Source organism: Lissotriton vulgaris, chromosome 5, assembly GCF_964263255.1.
Source record: "Lissotriton vulgaris chromosome 5, aLisVul1.2, whole genome shotgun sequence".
NCBI lineage: Eukaryota > Metazoa > Chordata > Amphibia > Caudata > Salamandridae > Lissotriton > Lissotriton vulgaris.
In genome coordinates, this window is record NC_141693.1 from 841,084,106 (window position 1) to 841,097,193 (window position 13,088).

The following is a 13,088-nucleotide window of genomic DNA, read 5'->3' on the forward strand; positions in this document are numbered from 1 at the left end:
CTGCGCACACAATTTGGAACCATATAAGGTGGTTCTGAAAGGACAAGCTTTATCTTTGAAGAATGGGTACATTGCCAAGAAGCGTGAACTTCTGGTCCAGGTGGAAGAGGACCTCCTTGTGGCGGAGCAGGAGCATGCACTGGATCCCTCGCCGGACACTAGCCATAGGCTTTTACTGAAGCAAGACGAATATCGGATAAAAACTAGGGAACACATGCTGGCCAAGTACCGACACACCAAACATAGAATATATGAGATGGGAGATAGAGCTGGCAGGACACTAGCGTGGTTTGAAAGGCGAGAACAGGGAACAAGATGGGTACATAAACTTACAACACCAGAGGGTGACACTGTGACGCACCCGAGGGAAATAGCGGAGGAATTTGCTAACCACCTAGAGGGGGGGTATTCCCCCTCTACCCACTACACAGCTGAGGATTCCCGTCAGCTCCTCCGAGACACGGACGAGGAGAGAGAGACCTTAGATGGTGACCTCTCGAATGAAGAAATAGGCAAGACCATAGTTCAGATTAAATCTGGGAAAAGCGATGGGGCCCAACGGCATTCCGGATGAGTTTCTGAAAGCCATCGCCTCTCTAACTGTGCTGCACCTAAAGGCCATGTATGTGGAAAGCTTGGAGGCGGGTTGGCTACCAGTGGACCAACGGTTAGCTACCATAGTAGTAATCATTAAGCCGGGTAAACCAGCAGATCGCTGCAGCTCCTATAGGCCCATCTCGCTGATAAATGTGGAAGCAAAGGTTTTGGCGAAGGTCTTGGCTAACAGATTAGTGATGGTTATCACATCATTTTTTTTTTAAATACATTTTTTATTGCAGATACTCAGATAAGAGACGGTCAGCGTTAGCATAATTATGCAAATAAAACAGTATTACACATTAGAATATAGACCATGGAGCCCCAAGTGTCTCTTCAGCGCATAACCCAAAAGTCAATCTGGCAATACCAGTGGTGCGCTCTCCGTACACCATCCACTTAGCATAGGAGGTATCCATGTAAGCCATCTAGGCATCCGCTTTTTCTGTTATTTCCCCCCCCCCCCATAGCAAACATTATAGTGAATGAAAGATCGGCTTAATAACACTTATTTCAGAACCTAACTGTACAGTCATGGTATTGGCATCATACATTTCCATCAATCCCCATCCCACACTCTCGCGCCCGGTAGACAATTGGTACAAGTGAAGCTTGTCCATCAGATTATTTCTGTTGCATCAAGTTCCTCTCAGGACGGACACCTCCGCTCCAACTCGACCCTCCCTCCAACATTAGGCGCAGTCATGTGCCTCCCACCCCTAGCCCTCCATCTAGCCCATGATAATGTCTCCACTTCGACCAGACTTTTTTAAACTTTCCCGGGCAGCCTCTTGATTTATACGTCACCCGCTCTGCCGCCATGTAAAGGTCCAACCCTCTTCTCCACTCCTCCACAGTGGGGATGGTCCCTGCCCCCCAGTATTTTGCAATGTCACGTTTCGCCACTACCAGGGCCAGGGTCAGGAACACCAGTAAGGGTCGGGGGAGGTCAACATCATTGGTCATTCCCAGGATGGCCAATTTGGGCTCCTGTTCAAGCGGTGTAGACAAGACATCCCTCAGTTCTTTAAAGATGAGGGTCCCGCAGGATTGTACTCTAGTATAGTATATGGAAAAAATCCCCTCTCTCATGCTGACATCGTAGGCACTTATCTATTGTTTTCCCCATTTTGAATAATCGCACCCTATCGAAATATGTTCTATGAAGCACGTTGTATTGAATAAGGCGGAGCCGGGATTTAATAGCCACCTCCCTCGGGTGCATTAGGACTATGTCCCAGTCGATATCTTCAAGTGTTCCTACTTCCTTCTCCCAGGCGTCCCTAAGCTTCGCTAGGTCTCCCAGCATGTTGTTCGTAAGAGTTTTATATGTGAGTGATACAGCCTTGTTTGGTATCTGTTCCTGTAATAGTCTACCTTCTAGTGGGGCATATTCAGGAAGTCCCTCCAGAGTCAAAGCCTGTGCCCTCCATGCATGGGGCAGTTGGATGTATTAAAAAAACTGCAAGCGATGGAGCCCATATTCCACCTGCAAGGTCGCGAAGGGTTTCAGTTCTCCCTTGGCAATGACATCCCCTATCGTGGAAATTCCGATATCATCCCACCTTTTAAAGCCGGTAAGCTTATGCAGCTCGGGGAGCCATGTGCATTGCCAGAGTGGAGTCTGCCGGGTGGGCTTCTTATCCCATCCTGTGCGTCTCGTGGCCTGTCTCCAGGCCCGGAGTGTGATGCTTGTGGCCGGGAGCAATGACTTCTTCGCCGGTCTGCCGTATAGATATGACAGCAGATTATGCGGGGATAGTTACGCTCTAGTGCATACGTAGGGTGGTCCGCCGGAGCATGGAGCCAGTCATTAATGGAGGACATGTGCTCCGCCCAATAGTAGGCTTCAAGATTTGGGAGCGAGATTCCACCACTATATTGATGGCGTTGGAGGGTTGTCAGCGCGATTCTCGGCTGCTTACCCAGCCATAGAAAGGCTCGAAGGTCAGCGTGAATTTTTCTTATTAGGCTGTCTGGGATTAGATAATATTCATTTTGCAGGGCGTACAAAAACTTGGGTAATACTACCATTTTATACTGTGCCGCTCTGCCCAGGAGTGTCAAAGGGAGCTGGCGCCAGCGGTCCATATCAGATGTGGAGTTCACGAGTATTCTCTCTACATTTTTGTGACACGACAGTTGCCTGTCTAGCGTGATGTATACCCCCAAATATTGGAAGCCTTCCGTGGATACCACCAGCCTGTCCGGAAGAGCCTCCCCACGCGTATCCCCTCTGGGGTCGAAAAGGACGGACTTGTGCCAGTTTATCGCATATCCGGAGTAACTGCCATAGCAGTCCAGCTCGCGGAACAATTCAGGCACTGTGGTCTTTGGGTCAGTGATGTAGAGAAGGACATCGTCCGTGTATAGGGACAACTTCTCCTGCGTCTCGTCTGCGTCAGCGACCCGGAATCCGGAGATCATATGGTTTTGCCTAATCCTGGCCGCCAGTACTTCAATCGTTAACGTGACAAGAAGCGGCGATAGAGGGCAGCCCTGACGGGTGCCTCTTTGGATCGAAATTTTGCGGGAGAGCCTCCCGTTCACTCTTACTTTGGCTCGCGGGTTGGTATAGAGAAGGCGCACCCACGTTCGGAATTTTGGGCCGAAGCCAAATTTTTGTAGGGTGGCCTCTAGGAACTGCCAATGCACCGAGTCAAAGGCCTTTTCGGCATCTAAAGAAAGAAACCAATGTGGCGGTTCCCTGTCCCTCACCTCCTGCAGCCAGTTGTGTGTGCGCCTGAGGTTGAATTTCGTGGCCCTGTTTGGTCTAAATGTAGCAGGTCGGGTATTACTGTTCTCAGTCGTCGCGCCAAGACCGTGGCAAGGAGCTTCACCTCCGTATTCAACAGGGAGATGGGTCAATATGAGGCACAATCCTCCCGCGGTTTGCCCTCTTTGTGTATAGGGATTATGGTCGCCATGGTGAGGTCAGCAGGCAGACCTCCCTCCTGGCACGCTTCAAGAAAAAGATTTTTTCAGATGAGGAGCTAGTATATCAGCCGTGCCCTTAAAGAATTCCGGGGGAAACCCGTTTGGCCCCGGCACTTTCCCCGGCTTCAGTCTGGTAATGGCAGCCTTTACCTCCTCCGAGGAGATGTCGGCCTCCAACGCGGGTAGGGCCTCAGCGTCCACCACAGGCAGAGCGACCCGTGACATATAGTGGAGAGAATCCTCGCACGTGCCCAATTGTCTGGCTTCGTAGAAGCGTTCATAATAAGCCGCGAACGCATCTGCAATGTGGGGGTCTAAGCACACTGTTCTCCCCCTCTCATCTATGACTTCATCTACCCACCGCGCCGCTCTCGCCCTACGACTGAGCCAGGCTAGAAGTTTACCCGACTTATCCCCCACTTCGTACAGTCGGTGGAGTGTGGCCAGGTTCTGCGTTCTTGCCTCCTCCGACACCAGTTCCCGATAGCGTCTCTGGTGGTCCAGCAGTTTACGTAAGGTTGTGGTGCTTTTTGTAAGTAAGTGTTCTCTCTCTAGCTCCACTATATCCCGTTCAACATTCCCCACCTCCTCCTGACGCCTCCTCCTCTCCTCCCCCAATCTGCCATTTATTCTGTCTCTCATCACTGGCTTCAGTGCCTCCCACAAGGTCACTGCCGAGTCCACTGACCCATCATTTTCAGCCAGGTATACCCGTGCATCTGCTCTAATGCCCTTAAGTATTGTCTTATTTGTGAGGTCCCAAGCGGCAAGACGCCACGAGGCCTCCCTTCCATGTCCAGAACGGCCTATCGACACTAGTAGCGGCGAGTGGTCCGAGAGTCCTCTCGCCAAGTATTCCGCCTTGCCCTCCATGGTTAGTTCCTGCCTGGGCATGAATACGTAGTCTAGTCTGGAGAACACCTTGTGCGCAGCCGAATAGAATGAGTATGCTGTAGTGTCTGGGTGTAGCAGTCTCCAGACATCGGTGAGCCCTATCTCGGACATTATTTGAGCAAGGGGAGTCCGAGTCCCTCGGGTGCTAGACGCTTCTGATCTATCTAGACCCCTATCCATCACATCATTAAAATCACCACCCACTATCTGTATGGTATCTGAGGTGTCTAGGAGTATGGTCCCTAGCATCTTCAGCGTATTCGCCTGTAATTTGGGAGGTGCATATACTGAAACAAGAGTGTAGGTGCGTCTGCGCCAAGTTCCCTGAACCCCTATACATGTCCCCAGTGGGTCCCCCCATGTACGTGTGATACGGAATGGGAAGGTATTCTTAACAATAATCGCCTCCCCCCTGGAGTCAGTCGTGTATCCCGCATGCCCCAGTACTTTGTATCTACCCCTTGCTATGAATGCACAGGCCGTGCCCCTAAGGTGTGTCTCTTGCAGGAAAATGATGTCTGGGCCCACTCTCTTGAGATAGTTACTCACCAGTCCCCGCTTTATCTTGGTTATCACATCATTGATTCACCCGGACCAGTCTGGGTTCATGCCAGGGAGATACACAGCTCTCAATATCCGGCGCCTGCACAACGTGCTGGCTCGGAGGGACTATATCGAGGAGGATGCTGCGGTGTTGTCTCTTGATGCCTCAATGGCCTTCGATTCCATAGAATGGCCCTATTTGTTCGAAGTCCTGGAAAGGGTGAGATTGGGCACTAAATTTGTAGCCTGGGTAAAGCTGCTATACACAGACTTACTGGGACAGGTGAGGGTCAACGGCTACATGTCCCAGACATTCGGGCTACGCAGAGGCACTAGACAGGGGTGCCCGATATCGCCGTTGCTATTCTCCCTTTTACTGGAGCCCCTCGCAGCCTGGGTGCGCCGAGATGTGATGGTGCGGGGATGCGTTGGGCAGCTGATGTGGATGACTGTATATCTTTATATGCGGACAACGTACTGCTGTATTTAGCATCCCCGTACAAATCAATTAGTGTGGTACTTGACATCTTCACGAATTTCGGGAAGTATTCCAGGTATACGATCAACTGGCACAAGTCTGTCTTGTTTATGCTGCATGGTCAGGTTCCCCGACTTCCAGCTGGGTGCACAATCGCCGTGGCAGAGGAGGGGTTCCGATATTTGGGGATTTTCATCACTTTGGATCCAGCTCGTTTATATAGCCTTAATTTAGCCCCCCCACTAGTCCGTCTGCATGCGGATGTGAAGCATTGGAGGTCCCTGACTCTCGTTGGTGGGTTGAGCCGTCCTCTTTAAAATGTTGGCCCTCCCTCGTTTCCTCTATATTCTTCACAACTGCCCACACAGAGTCCCCGGCTCGTATTTTAGGGCAGTAGAGGGGGAACTTTGCATGCTGCTGTGGGATTGGAAGGCCCCCCCGGTGGTACTGAAGAAACGTACGAAAGTGTGGTATGATGGTGGCATAGCATTGCCTGACCTACAAGTCTACTACTGGGCGGCACAACTGGTGACCGTTAACCACTGGTTGTACCACACCCCCGACGACCCAGCATATGCTCTCGACCGTTACCAAACTGATCGCTCTCGTTACCTGGGAGCCCTGTATAACAGTGACAGGAAATACAAACAGACATTTTTTGGACCCACCCAACATACATTGGACATTTGGCGTATAGTAAATTCCCGCTCGGGTTGGGCGGGCGTCCTTTCAAAAGCAGTGCCGCTGTGGTACACACAGAAATTGGGCATGCTGTGCTATCAGCCTGGGTTTGATAAGTGGGACCTCATAGGGATCTCAGCAGTGAAGGACCTGGTCAAGAAAGGGGCCGTACTAACATTTGGGGAGCTTCAGAGCCAATAATCATCTGGCTCAGGGAGAAATGTACAGATATTTGCAAATTAGGCACGCGCTCTTGGCGGCTTTTCCATCCCTTAAAGACATACCAGACTCGTCTCCATTGGAAAACCGGTTGTTAGATGGGCCTCTGAGTTCTAAAGCGATATCCCTCACATACAAAAAGCTGTGTAATAACCTACCAGACACCTTTTCAAAGCTCAGGGAGTGGTGGCAGGATGACCTTGTCCAATGAGTGACGAAGACTGGCAGGCGGCTCTTATGTCCCCTCGAGAGGCGGCCATCACACTTAAATTTAGGCTCATACAGCTCAAGATACTTCACCAATCATATATGACAGGGAAGACCTTGGCAAAAATAGGTTCTAGACCTGACGATCTATGTTTAAGGGGGTGCAAATAGCAGGCCAGCTTTTATCATATTCTGTGGAGCTGCCCGTAAATATGTACACTCTGAGATGGAGCTTCCGAACATATGCAGACGGCCTAGAGAAAAGAGGTAGTGTTGACAGCACAACTGTGACTGCTCAATATATGGGAGGCGACTGATCTCACCAAAATTGAACAGCAATTCACAGCACTGGGATACACGTTAGTTAAACGGGAACTGGCGAGAGGATGGGGGGACCAAACCCGCCGCACATCACCAGGTGGGCAGAAGAACTGGACAGGTGCATGCTAGCGGAGACCGAAGTTTTTGTGGCTAGGGTTTGCCCCAAAAACTGGGATCGGAAGTGGTCGATGTGGAATAAATATCGTGGAGATCCTTCTGTATCCCCTGTGGGGGAATTGGAGATGCTTAGGAATACTGAGAATTGTGATGATGTGTAACGAATAATCTTCATTAATGCTTGCCCAGATGGTATCTTGCTTGATTTGAAAATGTCGTCTAATTCTGTATGTATGGCTGTAAGTAAACCAATAAACACATTTATTAAAAACAAAAAACAAAAAGACGGGGCCCAAGTGTTATTAATATCCCCGGATTGGCAGCGAAAGGTGTAGTATACAAACCTTCTTCACCTCTTTGTGCCCTCCCCTCCTTCTCCCTCACAGGGAAGACCTCCTCTTGCAGTCGCAGGGGGAGGTTCTCCACCTCCAGAGCCTGCACCTCCATGCCTGGAGATTAAATGGGGCAACCTGAGTTATTTTTCTGTACCTCCTGATGTGGTGGATGTTATTTTATTGGCAAGAAGACTCCACCAAGACTGTTTATGCATGCAGATGGGCAACGTTTGTAAAGTGGTGCAAAGAAAATTCCATTGTCCTTTTGAAAGCCCATTTGTCTGACATTTGTACTTTCCCTAGCACAACAAGGCTGTGCACTTGCAACAGTTAAGGAGTATTTGTCTGTCCTTTCGGCATTCCTCTGTTTAGCTGACCAACCTTCAGTTTTTAAGTCGTCTATAGTATTGAGTTTTATTATGGGACGTACTAATAAGTTCCCTCCCTCTCAGTTTATCATGCCGAAATGGCATCTAAATTTGTGCTAACCTTCCTTATGAGTGCTCAGTTTGAGCCCTTACATAGTTGTCCTTTAATGTTGGTTACTTTTTTCTGGTCGTCATAACATCGGCTATCCGTGTTAGTGAATTGCAGGCATTAAGTGTGCAACCCTTTTTCACGACATTCTATGCAGTTAAGTTGGTACTGAGAACCAGGGCTGCTTTCCTGCCAAAGGTGGTTACTCCATTCCACTTTGGCTAGTATATCACCCTTCCTTTTTTATATCCTCCTCCTCATCAATCTAAAGAGGATGAGAGGCTTCATTGTTTGGACCCTGAAAGGGCTGTTAGCTTTTGTGTGTACAGAACTCGGGATCTCTGGCTACATGATCAGCTGTTGGCTTTGTGGGCAAGATGAAAGGAAAGGCAGTGGATAAGAGGACATTGTAAATAAATAAATTGTACAGATAGATTATCCAGTGCATCAAGATCTGCTATGCCATGACTAACGAGGAACTACCTGAAGGTATTATAGCTCCTTCTACTAGAGAAGTCTTCTACGTCCGCTAGAGGAATCTCTGTAGGTGACATTTGTGAAGCCGCAACTTGGACCTCCCTCCCCTCTTTTGCGAAGCACTATTATTCAGACTTTGAAGTGAGGAGGGATGGTCACTTTGCCCGCTAGGTGTTGCAGGATTTTTTGTTATAGGGAGACTTGCACCCACCTTCGAGGAAAAAGCGTTACCCGAAGATAAGTAACTTATTCTGTGGGTGTCTTTGGTACTATCCTGCCGTCTTATAGATTGGTCTGTGAATCAAATTTTGGTGTTGGTACCCTTGCAAATGCTATGGTTTAGACTGCATTTTGCCACATTTTTAAATAAAAAATATTCAATACATATTGATTTATCTATATAAATACTGTCTAGTACAGTATGTCAGCATAAAAAGTCCCTACCATTTTAAATCCTGTTTGAATCATTTTGCCATGACATCTATGTTAATAGGCTCTGTTTATGTACAGATGTTGCTCACCATTTTGTTTGGCAATGAAGAGTTGCTCATAGTCCATTAGAGGTTGGGGACACCTCGTTTATAGTTCATTATATATACAACCTCCATCAAAATTAGCACATTTCCATAATGGCGAAATAAATTATGGTTCACTGAGGAAACCTCTCAAATTAAAAACACAAGATAGTTGGGCCAAGCCCTGAACTGCTTTCCATATCAAGCTTCATTAGAAGGTAGCAGTGTATCCAACAATGTTCAGACCGGTACTGATATTTTTCACTATTGTAATTTTGTAGTTTGGAACATCTTTCAGCCTGTTAAAATTGAACTGAGCCACATCCAAATAAATAGCTTAGCAAAGCCACAGCCTGATTTATTTGGACAGGATGCAAAGGCTTTAGGAACAGTGTAGTTCTAGAAAGGTTTTACAGATGGAATTGGTCAAACTTAGTAACAGCCGCAACCTATGACTGGAGTGATAAACATGAATCATCTATAACACATAGGTTCCTTATTGATTGCATTGCCTATAAGGTATTGCCAAATAGGGCTCAAAACCTTCACGCAGATTGAACATCTCCTGAGAGTAGAATCTCAGTTTTTCTATCATTGAGACATGAGTGAGTGATGAACATTCGCCATTTTCGTTAATTAATTACTGTCACAGGAGGAACAATAGAAGGTTATTTGTAAAAATTCCAAAGAATTGGAGTATCATCTGCTCACTTCTTAAACAGCAGACCATATATTGCAGTCAGGCGAGCAAGTAGAATTGTGGTGATGTTAAATTAAAGAGGTGAGAGGATATAGATCGTGGGACTACCCTAGCGTATGGGATATTTATCCAAATTGAGCAATTTAGACACATTTGACCCAGACAGTTCTAAAGAGCCTATCCAGTACAAAGCTATGGCATTCTTCTTCAGCTTAGTCCTTCCCACAGAATCCCATGGTTTACAGTATCCAATATTGCAAATAAACCTAATAGGATCAGTGCTGCAGATTGTCCCCTACCTCTGATGACCGGAAACAGTCAAGATGTGTTGATTTTAACTATTAAATGCAGTGGCCACTTAAAGAAACATGAAATGCAAGTAATCTCAGTGTGTTTTTGACTGGTTTATGAAATTCAGGTTTTATTTAGTTGATATTTAGTCTAGTAGAAGTATTTGTTTTTTTACTACATTGTTTTGTTTTTCACTGATCCTGATTCTACCAACAGTCATCTTGATGACCGGTTTTCAGTTTCAGTTGTCTAGTATGAATTCTGTTAACTGAAATTATTTTGTATGGGTAACTTTTAAATAACCACATGCTTAAACTTGGTAAGAATAGCAAAGGATGCTTACAGTTCTGCCTTAAGCCCCTTGTCAATGGAAAAGCATAAACGCATTTGTTAGTTGTAATTGGTGAGTGAATAACTATTGGATTCATCCTCTACTGCTCATTAGTAACTTGATAATTATTTTTGTATTTCAGCAGTATTCCCAACCTCAACCAACAATATACAGCATTCAACAACAGGTTAGTCAACATTGCATAATACTGCTCTTCTAGCCCGACTTTATTTTTTCGAACATAACACAATCGAGTTGTTGAGGTTTTAACAGTACTCCATGGGGGTTAATGAATTCTTGTATAGACGTGCCAATGTTTCTGCTATTATCCTGTTACTTATAAAGACTTTGAAATTCTCTCAATTAAAAAATAATGTTCAGTTGAACTTGATGAATATAAGATTATTTAATTTTAGCTAATTGTTTTCTTTTGGATTTAGTTCCTAAATGTTCACACTAATATTGTGTATGATTCGTTGAAATCGTGTTAGGAAACGATGTTCATGTTATACGATACGCACTTGTTTGTCTGTTATAGCTGTAGGTTTTGGCTTTGCTCCATTTAATTCAGTGAGGGTCTGTTATAACTAGTGTACTTTGTTTGTTTTAAAGCTCCAGCAGCCTCCACAGGCAATGTTGTCCCAGGTGAGTGTCTGTATTCACTATTGTTCTGAAACATTATTGGGGAAGTAATTCTTGCTCAGTAGTATAGTCCCTCCATCCATTAGGACGTATTGTGAAGCTGAAGCAAGCAAACCATTTGGGAAAATCATTCCACAGCAATTTCTGATGGAAAATTGCACATGACAAAAAGGTCTGCTGTGTTTCTTTCATTGACTCTTCCTTGTTCTTGGTCCAGGACCCATACTCCTTGGCCAAACTTTCACCCTTCGACCAGTTATTCTGAGTTGAACTTCCGAGATAAATGGTTGGAATTTATGGTGTTGGTCTCTGTCATCTGCAGTTAGATTCTACTGAATGTTTTGTTAGTTGGCATAAATGTGCAAAGTCTAGTGACCATGGTTAAAATGTTCCTAATAACTTCCATTTTGTCAAATACATTTTACTAAATGATATAGATAAAAATTGCAATAATGTAAAGTATGATACTATTTTTTTCTTAATTTTACAAAGAATTTCTGCTAATTCTTAGTACTTGTCTTTTAAATGCCTAAATTGGGGCAACTTGGGCTATTTAAGATGACCAGAAACTGTGTCAAATAGCCACATTTCCGTTTTCCCTGTCTACTTGAGAAGGTTATATTTTGAACCATTGAGATAAATTGTAAATAACCGCCTAGGCAATTTATCAAAGGATTTATTTTTCGTGTTGTGTAGTACAAGTGTTTATTCCCCTCTGCTTAGATATTGCTAAGCATCCGTAGAAGTAATGAAAAAGAACTCTGAAAGCTCATTACTCTTTTGAAAAAGAATAGCTGGACCTTCCATTTGATGCTTAATTGTTATCCACGTTGGTGCCGATCAGTATAGCAAACATCAGGACCCCCTGTACGATCAAGCAAACAGGCACCAAGTCCCTTACAGATTCCTCCAAGAAGTCTTCAAGCCCATCTTCAAGGCCTGCGGGCGACCTTCCATGGATGTACCGGTGACCTATTTCAGCAGCAAGTTTGAGCTGTAACATTCTCCGATGGGCTGTCGACTGACTGGGGGAGGCTTTTCTGTATGCCATATCTTGGCCCCTCTAATGCTGAAGGTCAGGAAAAGCCTGGAGTTTCCACTAATCCTGGTTGCTCCAGCATGACCCCACTAGGGCGTAAGTGCAGGCACATCCTTTGTGCAAGAGAGAGTTACGATGCTAGCGCGAACCAGGACTATCCAAAAACAATGAAGTGTATGGTTTGTAGCCCTGCCTGTTATCAGCCTTCCTGAAGACTCAATCAGGGAGAGACAAAAAGGCAGTCCCTACCTAGAAACTTTATTACGCTAAACAACAGAATCTGCTGAGTCTCTACACCCCCTCCTCCATACATTAAATGCAACGTTCAAGAAGTACTATACACAAACTTTTGCTGAAAGGTCCTCTGAATTTCTAAGGGTAGCCGCATTTCCATCTTCTCTCACTTCAGTGTCTGGATCTCCAGACACAGAAACACAGGCAAATCAAATAAAAAAAACCTGTATTCGGTTTTTATCAGACTATAAAATTCACAGATAAAAATACAATACAAGAAAAAACCCCAATTCAGTTTGTACATCAGTTATGTTAAGATTTTACTAAACGTGACACCTCACCCTATGAGTTAAGTTTCTTTTCTTTATAAAGTGCATATTGCAATACTTTTCCACTTGCTGGGGAAGCAGTATCCACCCGCCATCTTGCGCCAAGCTAAATCGGGGGATATGGACAATGGATCTCACAGGTCTCAGCAAACATATATTACACACAGAATATTGCTGTTTGTAATGTTAGTGGCACTTATACATCTGGCGCACCAAACACATACATTGTTAGCCCGAGAGTTGAACCAGAACCTTTACCCAAGTGGGTCCACGTTGGTCGCACTCATCTGTGACAGAGAAAAAGGTCTGTCAAGGACTCTTAGTTCGCAGAACTCTGTATGCTGACACCAATGCTTTCATGTCAACAGCACAGGACTGGGCACGAGTCCCATGCTGGCAAGAGGCATGCTTGGTGTGCACCTCCAGGTCACAGTGCAGGTCTAGTCCTTGGCATTCCCTTCGACCTATCTAGAATGTAGTGAGTGGTCTAGATTAGCGTGTTAGCTGGTCCAGTTAAAAGTCAGGATAGCAGTCAGATATGCAGGTGGGTCACTCCACCTCAAAGGAATTGAAGTTAGGAACAAAAGAGGAGGACAAACCCCCAAAATTCACTTTAACCCAAACCACTTCCGTGCCCCAATATCAATCAGGATCAAGTATGTGGTTCACAAGAGAAGAGAGATCACTCTCTAGTGAATATCCCTTGTGAAGGGACTGGACTCGT

General features: G+C 45.7%; 1 protein-coding gene across 2 annotated transcripts in view; it reads left to right on the forward strand.

The window, feature by feature from the left end:
- CCAR1 (cell division cycle and apoptosis regulator 1) overlaps positions 1-13,088 on the forward strand; it is a 1,290,009-nt gene that overhangs the window by 215,760 nt on the left and 1,061,161 nt on the right. Inside the window, exons 4-5 of one of the 2 annotated variants that reach the window (XM_086922386.1) lie at positions 10,263-10,307; positions 10,733-10,765. In XM_086922386.1, the coding sequence (XP_086778512.1) occupies positions 10,263-10,307; positions 10,733-10,765 (78 nt within the window). The remainder of the gene's footprint in view (positions 1-10,262; positions 10,308-10,732; positions 10,766-13,088) is intronic. The other variant, XM_086922387.1, reaches the window with a different exon arrangement.